The sequence below is a fragment of the Caloenas nicobarica genome, chromosome 5, assembly GCF_036013445.1.
Source record: "Caloenas nicobarica isolate bCalNic1 chromosome 5, bCalNic1.hap1, whole genome shotgun sequence".
In the NCBI taxonomy this organism is placed as follows: Eukaryota; Metazoa; Chordata; class Aves; order Columbiformes; family Columbidae; genus Caloenas; species Caloenas nicobarica.
The window spans coordinates 2,286,147-2,300,572 of NC_088249.1; the positions used below are offsets into that span (position 1 = coordinate 2,286,147).

The 14,426-nt window shown below is 45.7% G+C and overlaps 1 protein-coding gene across 3 annotated transcripts in view; it reads left to right on the forward strand.

Annotated features, from left to right (window-relative positions):
* Positions 1-14,426, forward strand: part of SLC35F4 (solute carrier family 35 member F4) — a 132,098-nt gene that overhangs the window by 114,630 nt on the left and 3,042 nt on the right. For 2 of the 3 annotated variants that reach the window (XM_065636429.1, XM_065636431.1), the window contains 3 exons: positions 781-1,078; positions 8,829-9,048; positions 12,960-13,085. In XM_065636429.1, coding sequence (XP_065492501.1) covers positions 781-1,078; positions 8,829-9,048; positions 12,960-13,085 — 644 coding nt within the window. The remainder of the gene's footprint in view (positions 1-780; positions 1,079-8,828; positions 9,049-12,959; positions 13,086-14,426) is intronic. The other variant, XM_065636430.1, reaches the window with a different exon arrangement.

Sequence of the window (14,426 nt, forward strand, 5' to 3'; positions counted from 1 at the left end):
TGAATCCTTGTTTTCAGCTGGGATCTGTGAAATCAAGAGTGGGGTTCGTGGGTTGCATCTCTGCAAGAGAGCAAGTCGCCAGGCAGTACCATCGAATTGTCTGCACTTCTCTGAGGAAATCTGCAGTGGTCCGCAGGTTAAATCTGAAAAGTGCTGTACTAAAATGGGAAATGCCAACTTTCCAGTTCCTCCTTATTTATGTGCAGAGGTTTCTTTCTAGGCACGCCAAGCTTCAGTTTTGTGCAGTTTCCCTTTTTTGAAGTTCAAAACTAGAAATACACTAACTTGACTGAAAAGAAGCCTTTCTCCACTTGGGTACATAAAACCACCAAACTGTTTCTTTTTCCCCTCACGGCCTGCAAATATTTTTTTAGAAAAGGCGCGATTATCGAGTTAAAATCTTGAATATTAAGAACTTCTTCCTGGATTCAGATGTGCAGGCTCAGATAGCTTTTATGTTGCACACTTGCACAGCAATTGACTTTATAATGTGGTTGGTTCCAAAGGCATGTAGCTCTATTCTAGAGGTTTGGTTGACAGAAGGAGAGACCAGCTGATAATGCTGTTACCTCAGTCCTCAGTATTGTGTTTGTATTTTGTTCCTATCCCCTTGAAATGACAGAGGTGCTATTACCGAAGTATTCCTGAAGTATTTCTGTGTAGGATTTCAGCGTTTGTGGGGCATAGAGGAATTACAGGGAGGAGGCAAGGATTGTTTCGAATGCGTTTATCAGGTGTGCAGCTCTTCTCTTATTCTGTTTGTTTGGCTTTTTTTTCCAGGAGAAGAAGGAACGCAAGCGCACACAGAGAGCAGCAGCCAAGAAGCTGAAGGACAGACGCGATGCCAGTCTTGCACATCCACGTTTCTCAAGCTTATCTGGAGATTTCTGATCATTTTGTCCGTCTCATCCTCCTGGGTCGGGACCACGCAGTTTGTCAAAATCACGTATGAGACCTTTGACTGTCCTTTTTTCATGACTTGGTTCTCAACAAACTGGAACATTATGGTTTTTCCCATTTATTATTCTGGGCACCTTGCAACTGCGCAGGAAAAGCAGTCTCCAATAAAAAAATTCAGGTAGGCTTTATTGTGGCAATATCCCTTTAAACAACCTGATTTGTGTGGATTGAGATCACTGCTCTTCTTAGTTTGACCCGTGGTGTCAGAAGACAGAATAAAGGTCATGCTGCAGAAAATCTCATTCATAAATAGCTTACAGAAGGCTAACAGATGAGTGATATCTTGAATAAATGGATAATTGATTGTTAGAGAGGGTTTTTTACTGAGTTGAAAAGGTCAGTAATGTGCTTATAATCTTGCTGTTATGCTATCTAACAGCACTATATTTTGTGTTCTTGTCTGGATCAGACCATTAATTAATCTGTTTTAGTCCATTTATGATAGAACAAGAGTTTAAAGTGCAACCAGAACAACTCATACTTGAGAAGAAGGATGCTCAAAGCTGAGGAGATGGTTTCCATGAGGAAGACCATGGCTTGCTGTCTATGCTCAGCTCATATAGCAGGATGAAAACTGCCCTTTCCTCCTCCCACTCAGTCATAGCATGGAGGAGGAGCATCCCAGGAGCCTTCTCTGCTCTCTTTGGCCATGGGGTAGGAATTAAAGCAGGTTGCAGACCCTTGGCTCTTGTCCTGTCGTAGTTCTGAGGGGTAAGGTGGCATTCCTTTGTGATCTGCTCTGGTGACCCTGCGTTAGCACGGGGCTTGGACTGGGGGATCTACAGAGGTCCCTTCAACCCCAACCACTCTGTGATTCTGTAATAGCTGAGTGGCTGTTATCCCGAGGAAATGATGTGAAGACTTTGTCCCATCTTCTGTCAGGCTCCATATGGCAACACCTCATGCTCTGTTTCACGAGAGCCAGGGGAAGACACCTCTGACCTCAGCCTTTCCTTACACCGCGTGGCTGCATGTTGTAGTTGAACTCTCAGCTTCAGGGGCGAAGGTGTCCGTAGTGCTGACTATAACATCAGTCTGCAGGGTGGAAATCTCTACATCCCTCTTCAGTAGCTGCGGTGAAATTGTAGAAATACAAGGTTAGACTCAAAGAGATCATGCAGGCCAACTATCAGCACTGCAGCAGGACCAAGCTGGCTTAGCTTCACCCTAGCCAGTTCTTAAGAAAGACACATCTACCCTGTCCTCAGGGCTTGGAAGTACCACCACCACCTTCTGGGACAATTCACTTCACAGTTCCTCCTCCACTTCCACTATTCCACCAATCTGAGAGTGACGTAGAAGCTGCTTTACAGGATGGAACTAAATTCAGCTTGCCAAGAGATAACACACCTTGCTCATGGAGGGAAGGAATTTAGAGGAAAATTTTGAGCTGGGTCCTCATTCTGTTGGTCCAGTGCAGACTTGCTTTGAAAACAACCTTATTGACTTCAGCAGAATTGTCTGTTCTGCAAAGGTATTAACCAGCCTGTGACCTGTGCCTTGTTCCCGCTGACAGTGGTTCGGCACAGCTGTCACCAACCACACGGGGAATTCAATTTGTCGCTGTCACGCTGGAGCATAGCAGGGCCAAATTCCTCCCTCGGCTGCTTTTGCCAGCATCTGGGGTGTAATTTGGCCCTAAATTATCATTTCTGTCAAGTCAGCGTGACTGATATTGAGTGGTTGCACTTAATTAACTGCTTCTCTGAAAACCCTGATGCTTTGTGCATTAACGACACCTTCATTCAGATTCTTGCTGGAGTATTTGTGTGAACGTCAACAGTGTCAGCTTGGCTTCTGAGTACGGAGTAAAGTAACAACAAATGCACAGCAGATAAGGAAGAAGGTGAGAATAAATATCCCTGCAGATAGATCCTCTGCAGTTAGTTGGTGGATTATATACCCATCAGAGCAAAAATTTGGGGAAAACATTTGTGGTAATGCATAATATCAGTACGCTTAAATAATGGATACATTTCCCAGGCCGTTAGGAGTTCAGCTTTGGAAGCACATGCTGACGTGCCCAGAGGAATTTGTGCACACATGGAGATGTGAGGTTGGTTTGCGAATGTGTGGAAATGGAAGGTCAGTGTTAGAGCTGATGGGCATCTTCCCAGAGTGTTGCCTACTCCAGGTCTGTCAGGAACTCACATCAGGGAGGAGGAAACTGCTGGCAGGTACTGACTTTATCATGGGGACCAACTGCTTGGTCTGTGCTGTGTTATGACTCGACGACCCAAACTCTTCCCATTTGGGTATGGGAATGGACATCTCTTTAGGATGAGCGCTCGATTTTTTGATGGCTTAAAGAATTGCAAAGCATCATTTGTAGTTTTTAAATTCAGAGAGTTATAGACAGACTTAGTTCAGAAGGGATCTTTGGAGATCATTTAGCCCAGCCTGCTACCCAGAACAGCGTTCTTTTCAAAGCTAGATCAATTGATTGTGTAATTGTTTTGTTTGTGTTCTTGATATTGTTCCTGTTACGGGGCTTTTTATTACATTTTGTAAGATTTCTTGTTGCTTCCTTTGCTGGTCTTATTTCTGTGGAGTCACCAGTTCTTGTCAATAAAGCCCATCCTGTAGCGATTCCAGGCCTAGCTCAGAGTCCAGAGATGATTTGTCTTTGTGTTTCTGGAGGGTGTAGTTACTCACCAGGCGCTTTAAAGACATACGACTTTTTGACCAGCAGATAATCCCGGTGGATCAGAACGGACAGTGTGTAGGAAATCTTGGCAGAGATCAGTGATGGTGCGAGTGACTTGCAAAGTGCTGCCCCGGGCTGGCAGAGCTGTACAGAGCCACTGGAACTTTAATAAATCCCACTTGGAAGGATAAAAGTCTCAATCTTCAACTTTAGATTGGCTTTCTGAAAGGCTTGTAATCTTCAAAATTGTGAATTATGTATTTCTTACCTTTCACACCTTACCTTAGAGATTAAACTTTGTGGTCTTAGAAACTAACTCACAGTTATTACCTCCCTGCTGCCTTTCAGTAAAATATCTTGGTTATTTTGAAGCAGAAGAGACAGATTTTAGTACCTTCCCAGCATTGCAGGTAACAGGTATGTCCCACATAAAGAGCTTGAAATGTGAGTGAGACCAAACTCCTTGCATTAGTGGTGAGTAAAATGATTTGAAGCTCAGTAAGCTCAGCAGTAGGAAATCTAACCCTGCCAGTAGTTACCACAACAGAAAACACTCCACAGACTTGACGTAGGATCCTAATAGAGTTATGATTTGGAATAGGTGGATGATATTTTGAATGTCAATAGATTTTGCCTCCCCATCCGCTGTCTTGGCTTCTCAAGGACAAACATGGTGACATTCAGCAGGTTTCTGCCAGAATATATCCACAATGTAATAGCTGAGGTTAGTCCTGCAGGCACGCTGCATTCTTGAGGCACTGGCTGGGAAGAGTGTTGGAAGGCGCAGGTTTAATAAATATGAACATGTTGGGAAGAGTTGGTTTTCTAGCAAAGAGGATAACAAGATGTGACCATCACTTGAAGTAAAACTAGACCCCGAAGTAGCTGATATTTGCCATCATCTGTCATCTGTCCAGGGAAGTGGTTGAGTCACCATCCCTGGAGATGTTTAGAAGATGTATAGATGAGGATCTTAGAGACATGGTTTAGTGCTAGAGTTAGGTTAATGATTGGACTCGATGATCTTAAGGGTCTCTTCCAGCCAAAATGATTCTGTGATTCTATTCTATGATTCTACCTGCAAGTTTGTCACCTACAAATCTCTTCATCTATTCCACTTCTGGAATAGCACTGCAAATCTGGATCTCCACTACAAGGATCTGTGCAGAGGAGAGATGAAGATCTCTGAAGATGCTGATTCTGAATGGCTCAACCCAGCAGCCCAAAACAGCTTCTCTTGGGCCATTCCTTTTTGGAGGACATCGTTGCCATGGTGCTGCCCCCACAAGCCAGTCACTGCTTATGTGAGAGGTTCACACACAATTCCCTTTCCTTGTGCTCCAGCTCCTGAGCAGACAAATGCAGCTGGCCAGGTTCGTTCTTAATGTTCAGACAAAATACAGGAGAACTGGATCGGTCTTGGAAAACAATTCACCAGTTGCATAAGCACGATTACTCTGTTCAGTGTTCGTCTTCTGAAATGGAGCTAGAAGATCTTTTATTGCAGCAGATGCCATCCTTGAGATAAAAGAACCAAATGGCGTCGTAACAACTTGTGCTCACAAAAGGTCTCGCGGTGCTTCTTGCTACCGTAATGTCACGGGTGGCCTTGCCAAGTTCTAATCCAGGTGATGCAATTACATTCACCGTCTTCGCGTTACCCCAGGTCGCGTCTGTTAGCTCTGGGGTTTTTTTCTCTCAGCTGTTTTAAAACCAGCTGCTGCATTACGCTCCAGAGGCTGCTGCGCGTCAGGGGTGAATAAACCCATTTTTCTGCAGGGGTTGGCACCAGAATAGCTGAGAGACGGCACAAGCTATTTGGTGGGTGCCAGAGGCAAAGCTACACGACTGCCTGAGGTGCTGTAATTCCTGCGAGCGTGGCACCCTGCCCAGAGCTGATGGCTGAGGGCTACCTGCAAATAAAAAGAGCTATTTATGTTAGAGGGCAGGTTTTAAATAGACTTCTTGTGCATTTGGAAATAGTTTGTGTCATAGTTTCAGGGTCAGCTGCCCTTAGATATGACTCTGCCTTTAAGTCAACAGCCTGCGGATATTGTCCGTATGGGGAGGGATCCATGGAGCCGTCTCTCCCGAGCCCAGGGTTTTAATCACTGTCATGTCATAGTGACTCCTGCAAGTTTAATTTTAGTTGCATGCCAAAAAGGCTGAGTTAACCACTGAGCAACCAGCCCTCACAGAGCCCCAGGCAATCTGCTGTAGCCATGACTGGGAAAATTAAGTATTCTTCCTATCTCCTCACTTGCTGAGCATTAATCATGGAGTTCTCCTAGGCACAGGGGCGAATTCATCAGGTCTCTGTCTTGCACAGCATGAGCCTGTCACAAGTCTTTACTGTTTGTTTTTAATTGAGAGGTGAGGAACCGCTGGCCCCTGTTTTGCCTGGTCATTGTGCGCTGCTCTGTGTGGTGGAGGCTCTTTCCTCTGCTCAAATAGGCCCTTGCCCGGGGCCGCTGAAGTGCTTCCAGATTCCTTTTCCTAGCTGTGAATCTGTGCTCGTCCCTCCCACTGCTTCTGGAAACTCAGAGATAAGTGACATTTGCAGCGTTGCCACAACTGCTCCCGAATAGCTGACCAGCCCACAGAGTCCAGCTCAGAATAATACAATAATCACTGAGGCTTCGTCCTCCCAAGGGTTCAGAGTCAGGGCCCTTCGGACTCCATCCTCCTGACCCTGCTCTGACTTTGTCTGTGTGCAAACGTCCCAGAGATCTGCAGGACAGCAAAACCTGACCCATCTGGCATCCCCCCCACCCCGACTTTTTGGCTGTGCAACGCACCCGTCCTCCCTGTGGATGGGGGAGCAGAAGCACCAGGCACCTTCCCAGCATCTCCCTGGCAGTGGGGAACCACGGTGGGTGACTGGGGTACGATTTCCCATGGCACATTTGTAGAAGCAGCTTTTCCTGCTGCCTTGCACACTCCATCAGTGATGTGCTTGGCTGGTTTTGCTGTTGCCTTCGTACGCTGTCAACATAGCACTGGGGTGCTTAACCGTGCCCTGCGTTACTGTACGCAGCCCAAGCACCTTCCTCTCTTGTTTTAACACAGCACAAGCTTGTTTCCTCTAAGACAGGTCCTGACAGCTTCCGAGACAGGTTGGTTTTACAACCGTGTAATGATCCAGTCGTGCATCAGAACTGACAGCAGAATTCCCGCTGGGCTGGAGAGAGCAGCTCCGGACAGGTCTGTAGTTCAGAGCGCGGATCTGTTCTTGCCAGGAGAGCATCCTGGCTCTGGTGTCACGTAGTGGTGACACAGCCACGGCGCATCCAGGTTCAGAGGCCACCTGTCTCGAAATGAGACATAGTCTGAGCTCAGAATCGCCCTCTGCATCCACCTAAGTCTCATGGGGAAAACAACATCTTTTAAAAGTAAACTACTGCATCTGCGTGTGAACAAACATTCAAGTCTGTGCTACCAGTGAGTCCCTTCTCAGACAAGGAAACTCCTCACCTTTAAGTGCTGTTGAAATCAGTGATACGAAAGCCTACAGTCGAACGTGAGCATTGATTTATTTGCCTCACTGTTTGCTTTGCCCCTCAGATAAATGATACAAACTATTCCCGTTCTATGTGTAATATCTCTGTTCTGATCTTTGGAGATCAGACTAACTTCTGAGAAGGTCTGTGTCAACCAGAGGGAGGGAGATAATTAGCAGATCTGCCTGCCCGAGCGTTGGACACGCTGGCACAGAGTTTGAGAAAGGAATTTATTATTGCCAGAAATGACTGCTTTGTACCCCAGATCATTTTAGTGGCAGCAGGGAGTGAATGGTTATTAAGATGTAGCTGATCTCATGTATTACATAGAAGTTACTATTCTACTTTCCTTGAAACGAGAGTGATGGTTTCCATTCTTTGTAATAAAAAGCTACAATACCTTTAACAGTAGAATTCCCTGGAATTACTAAAAGGACTTTAGGACAACTGAAAACATTTCTGTTTTTAAAGGCAAAGCCAAACCAGGATAATTATTACACCACTACCATCACCCCCCCAAATAGCAAGTAGTTTTGACTTCACATTGCAGTGCAATCTTTGAAGTTACTAATTAGTTCTACATAATTAGCATTTTAGCAATTTCCAAACACAGCCATATTTGGCTGTGAATGCTTTGGGGCCCTGAGGCTTTATGGCATTTAAATCAGTCCCTTAATGTTGCCTCGAAAGGATGTGTTGTGTTCGGTGGTACCTTGGCTCGCTCCATCGGCGTTTCAGTTGCACGAAACATTCACTCTGGGACCTTTCGTGTTTTAAATAGACCTTTCAGAGAGCCTGCCACGTCAAGAAATGACGCGTATCGGGAATATCACGAGGAATCCCTTTCACCATGAATGCAGACAGTGAAGTTGCTAAAAACCATCCTTCCCAGCTTGGGAGAGGTTGAGATGTTTCAGGAGGGGTGCGGTGATGGACCTTTAGTCAAGCTGCGTGTTGGTCTTCTCAGGTACCACTTGTGCTGACCCCAAAAACAATGTCTTCTGAGCTGACCCTTCCTTTTCTCGAAACCCTCCGAAACAAACCTCTCACGTTGTGTGTGACACAGTGTTTGGGACACTAGAGATGTTGTTTGCGATTTAGTCCACAGAGAAGGGTCTCTAAGTGAACACAACTTTTCACTGTAAAACAAAATACAGCTGTTAAGTACTCCTCCCTTTCCTTCCTTTCCTTACATTCTTTTTTGACTGGCTCAGTCCCAGTGGCCCATCGCTTTTTCCCACTGTGGTGGTGTCCCTGGCAGTATTTTCAAGTATCTTTAGATGATTCCCAAAGCTTACTTGGCCATGTGTTTCAATAAGAAGCAAAACAGGTTTTGGAGCAGAGCAAGAAAAAATGGTCGGGCTACAGGGAAAATATTGCAGATATAATCCCTCTGTTCACGGCCTCAAAGGCAGAGTCTGAGAACTGTCGGTGCATTATAGATAACCCACATTTCTGCGTGTCAGTCCCTGGGATTATTGTTGCATAGAGTGCGATTATTCCAGGTAAGTTGCTGCTTTTCTATTTGCGAAACTGCTGTTTTAAGAAGCTTGTAGGTTGTTTTCTCTATGTGAATTAAACAACAGATTCTTAGGGGTGTGCGGAGTAGCTAGGAAAAGCACTTAACTGAATGCGATAAAAGTCTAAAGGATGTTTTTTTTGTGCTGGAGTGAATGCTAAGGAAAATCCTAGCTGAGTTTTAAACTCTTTTCTTTTCATAGGGAATGCAGTCGGATTTTTGGTGAAGATGGTCTGACGCTGAAACTCTTTCTTAAAAGGACTGCTCCCTTTTCTATTCTGTGGACTTTGACTAACTACCTGTATTTACTGGCTTTAAAGAAGCTGACAGCCACAGACGTCTCTGCCCTATTCTGTTGTAACAAAGCTTTTGTCTTCTTGCTTTCTTGGATTGTGCTGAAAGACAGGTTCATGGGAGCAAGGGTAATGACATGCCTGATTTTCAACTCTCTCTCGTTTTCATAATTGCCTTTAAATCCATAAGCTATTGTGCTGCCGTAGTACTGCTGCATTATGGTTTGTATATACCATGAAACCATTTCTCATGTATTTTTATGATGCAAAACTAAGCCTGAAGATCATTTAGAGATCTCAGGCTCCAGAAGTAATACGATGTGGGAATTTAAAGAAGCTATTACAGCTAAGTGTAATTTGATGAATTAGAACAGGAGGACTTCCAGTTTCATATAAACCTATTCTGTCTTGGGTTACAGTGCTGAAATACAGTCAATTAATTTTATTTTTAACTTGGTGATTAATGTTTACGTTCCAAACAAAGCAATTTTATTCCTTGTTTGGGTAGGTAGCTGTTTTCGGTATGTAACGTATTTTTCTTATGCCACCCTGTTACTTTTTACATACACATAAACGCATACACATGTGCATGGGCCAAATATACATTAAAAGGGACCGCAACTGTTTGGCATGAAGGTGTATTATGCACTAAATTGTAATAGGACTCACCGGCAGTAATATGGACCCTGCCAGCTCTGCTGATGGAGATTCCCCCATTGAAATGGCTCAAGGCCTAATGGCTGTGTTGGGTACAATCCCGATTGAACTGTCAAGAGCCTCGAACTTCATCAGGGACTGGCTGGGGCCAGGTCTGATGCCTGTGACCAGACGGGGCCACCAGCAGTTGGATTTAATTTCCATGGGCAATGTGGTGGAGCAGGACATTCATCCGAGTTGGTTTGTATTTAAAGAAATGAGGGCAGCAGCTTTTTGGTTTTTTTTTTTTTTTTTATTAATAGTGTGATAGAAGGGTTCAGAAATGGAAAGAAAAGGCATCCTCATCCATTGGCATCTGATGTAGCTCTTGGAGACCCCACCAGCAGATGGAGGAGAGCACTGTGCTGGAGGTTTGGGAACGGAAGAAGAAATTGTTATAATTCTGATTAGTCTTAAAGCCTGAATTTCAGGCCTAATTTCCCGGTCAGACAGGGCTGGTCGGGCAGTTAGTAATGGCTTGAGGCCTGAGCACCTCAAGACACGCGTGTCCTCACTGGAGTGAGCTCTTGGGCGAGGATCTGCCGGGAGGGTTTTGTTGGGCTGGCTCAGGGCAGGGTCTGGCCAGACCTGGCAAAGCCCAGGAGATGAACCCGTGTTTCACAGAGCTCATCCACGGACACAAATAATTCGTCTTGCAGTGCTAAATTTAGCCAGACACCTGTATATCTATTTCATATACGATTTAAAATATAGAATCATCAGGTGAATGTGACCAACCCTCAGCCTGCTGAAGACTAAAGCAGCGTTTCGAATGCTCAGTTCTTCTCTACGGAAATCAACAGGAACGGTAATTTCTGAGGCTGTAGTTCCTTTCTCTGGCCCTTGATCATCTCAGCTTCCACCTGTTATTACTCACTTGTGTAAGCTGATATTGAGCCTAGCTGAAAAAATAGGAAATTTTGATCCTTTTAAGCTATTTTTTTGTCTAAAAGCAACCTCTTTCTAGAAGAGTAAGCACAGCTATTGTATTTTCTTAGCCTGCTCTCTTAAAGAAGCCCAGATGAAAAACACTAAAGCTGTTTTCATTTATTAGTTATTTTTCACTGACTAAAAAAATCATTGCTATAAATATGCATTAGTATTAATGCTGTAAACTCCATGAGGTTTGCACGAGAAACACATGGCTGAAGAAGTGAGCAGCAAATCCTGCACGTAAAATAAACTGGTTTTTGCTGCTAACTGGCAGATCGTGGATGCACAATGCTGGAAAGGTAATAGCAGCGTTTTCCAGCAGCCCTCCTGCCAGAGTAGCACTTAATGATGTTCATAACCACACAGGAGAGTGTTTGAGAACTAAAATACGACGAAGCAGCGCGGACTCAGCCTTTTGTGCTGTGAATGCCTCTGCTGCTTTCACCCCCCAGCCTCTCGGAGAGCAAATGTAATTAGGTTATTTGGACAGTAAAGAGACAAGAAAGAAATACAGGCTTAATCGCGTACTCTGAGCCAGTGTTTTTTGCGAGAGCACTCAACACCCGGGAGCACAGCTGGTTTTTCAAAGGAGCTCGGCTCCCAGCAGCAATTTTGGAGCTTTAGAGGCATCGGGCAGGTCTGCGGCACATGGGCGGTGGGGATGCAGCCGGCTCCTGTGTACCTGAGACAACTTTCATCCTCCCGGGCTAGAGAACCAGCGTCCATCAAGGCTCAGCAGCTCTGCAGCAGATCTCCAGCATCACCAGTTCCCTGCCCGCGTGGCCGGAGGGCTGGATTTTCACATGAACTGTCCAAAGACGAGCATGTCTTGATGGCCACCTTATGGTATGGCATAAACTTGTCCATGGGAGTGTTGATGAGCATCAGAAGGGCTGTTGGGGGCTGCCCTGGCTGCTGTTGAGCTGCCTGGAGTGTGTGTTCTGCAGCAAGAGCCTCGTGCCCTCAGCCGCGGAAGGAGCTTGCACCCAACCTGAGGGAGAAAAACACCAGCTGGAGAAAGAGTATTCATATGAGAAGGGCGCCTACAGCAATGGCTATGTAGCTATTTACCTGTAAAAGTAGTGCAGGTGAGAGCCTGGCCCAGGTTGGCCAGAGAGGTGGTGGCTGAACCATCCCTGGAGACATCCCAGGCCAGGCTGGACGGGGCTCTGAGCAACCTGAGCTGGTGCAGATGTCCCTGCTCATGGCAGGGGGGGCACTGGGTGGGCTGGGAAGGTCCCTTCCAACCCAAACTATCCTATGATTCTGTGACCCTTGAGTACCTAGTGCCCTGCACAAGAAAACAGCACGATCCCTGCCTGCATTGTAACCTTTCTTGGGCATTTCTGAGCATCTCACAAATTAATAATGCATCCCTGTTACACTGGGACTTCTGGAAGCTCAGCTTTGGCTCAGAGCAAGTACAAATATTTAAAAGACTTCACGTATTTGAGGTGTTCTGTTGGCTTGTGTTGCTTGGATTTAGCCACGTGCTTAAATGTTTGCATGTTTGAGCCCTTGGTTTTGTTTCATCCGTGAAGCTGAATTAATGCTTATTAGGTAGTTACGGAGTGGTCCGGGAACATTTTCCCCACCAAAATGTCTGTAGTCTCGAGGCAGTTTTCTTTACTACAGCACCTCATTTACTGCTGTGCTCCACATGGAAAAAAAAATGCTCCTGAGTAAAATCTTTGTTGGCCTTGATCTCCTCCAGGAGAAAAAAAGAAAAAAAAAAAAAGGGGGATCCCTGGAGTCAAGACCCAGGATTTCAGATATGATGTAGTTAATCATTTCTGTTCTTTTTCTTTGAAGCTCCTTAGAAGCTCTGTCTGCGATTTTCAAATGAGGCCAAAAACCTAAGCACAAAGGTAAAGGCTTTATAAAGGATTGTGGTCATGTCTGTCCAAGAAAGCTGGCAAGGCTGTTAGGAAATACGGAGCAGCCTGGGAGAGCTCCCAGTAAGACACTGGTGTTCCCCAGTACAGGGTTGATTCTCCTGGAGTGATGTCCGGGAAGGTCAGCCATCTCCATGTTGGTGTTTTAAGCCAAATTTGTGGCATTGCTAAATATTTCTCTTGTTGTATATAGAGCATAACGCCGAAAAATTTCTTGGGGTTGTATCTCCGAAGCGGATGTATAGCTGGTAAAATACTTAATGATGAATGTTCTGTCAGTAGGTCCCAGGAGCATTTGCAATACTGTAGATCCATACCACTATCAGCGCATACACTTTCCATTATGTTTTACATCTCTCCCAACTGTACATAATTTTCCCTGTTTAAGGGAAAGCAAGAAAGCTTCAAGTCAGACAAAGTCGCTAGTGGCACTCATTAAACCCCCATGCAGCGGTAATCTCTTTCTGTGTAATGAAATTGCACTGAGCTTTACATTGCTTTGCTGTGTCTCTGCAGATAGTCGCAGCGATAATGGCAATCACAGGAATCGTAATGATGGCATATGCAGATGGTTTCCAGGGTGATTCAATTATCGGGGTAGCATATGCTGTTGGATCAGCCTCTACATCTGCACTGTATAAGGTAGGTCATAACTGTTTATTAGTATTCTTATAATCTTTAACGCTGCATGTTAAAAATGCACAAGTACGAAGCGAATCACTATAAAAGCAATGTTTTATTTTATTAATCCCTCCTGCATCATTCATACTGCGATCGGGCAATGTCACGATGTCAGGAAATCTACTGTCGGGGTAATTAGTTGTCCGCTGCTAAACATTCTGCGTGCCTTTGCTTGATGAGCCTTTAATGAAATCTCCATTAACTATGCTGTGAGGAGTTTAGGCTTGTGTTTTAATCATTTCCTGCCACCACGGTTTATCGACGCCGTTTCAAAGGGACTTGCAATATGCAGGAGGGAGGAGAGAGAATGCGAAGAGTGCCGCTGTCCCCGCGCAGGGACAGGCAGCTCGTCCTGCTCCGCACTGCAGCTCTCTTGCGTATTCCGTGCTCGTGCTGGGCTCGGAGCCCCGGAGCGCCTGGTGTCGGAGACACGCGGGGCTTTGCCAGCTGCTTGGAAGCTGTGGCTGCTCTGGAAGGAGAGGGATGAAAAGAGCAAGGATGTGTCCGAGTTAGAAACAGGTTGGGCTAAAGGTGGAGGGCTTCTTTTGTCGGCTCGAGGAGGGTGAAGTGCATCCCACCTGCAGTTCTGTGTCCAGCTCTGGGGTCCTCAGCACAGGACACACATGGAGCTGCTGGAGAGGGGCCAGAGGAGCCCCAGAAATGACCCGAGGCTGGAACAGCTCTGCTGGGAGGACAGGCTGAGAGAGCTGGGCTGTTCAGCTGGAGAAGAGAAGCTCAGAGGAGACCTTAGTGCGGCCTTTCCGTAATTAAAAGGGGCTGATAAGAAGGATGGGGACAGACTTTTGAGCAGGGCCTGTTGTGATAGGACAAGGGATGATGGTTTTTAAACTAATGGAGGCGAGATTCAGCCTGGAGAAAGAGTATTCATATGAGAAGGACATCTACAGCAATGGCTATGTAGCAATTTACCTGTAAAAGTAGTGCAGGTAGAAATTGTTGGCCCTGAGGGCGGTGAGAGCCTGGCCCAGGTTGGCCAGAGAGGTGGTGGCTGAACCATCCCTGGAGACATCCCAGGCCAGGCTGGACGGGGCTCTGAGCAACCTGAGCTGGTGCAGATGTCCCTGCTCATGGCAGGGGGGGCGCTGGGGGAGCTTTAAAGGTCCCTTCTAACCTAAACTATTCTATGGTTCTAACATTAAGCATGTGTAAAGAGGAGGAGGAGTTTGGAGTTCGTTGTAGTGGGATGAGAAGCTGCCTCCCAGCTTTAGACTTTGCTTGTCTCGCTGATAAAGTTGTTCTGACCCTTTACAAGTCACTCTTAAGTACGTAAATTTAGGCCCA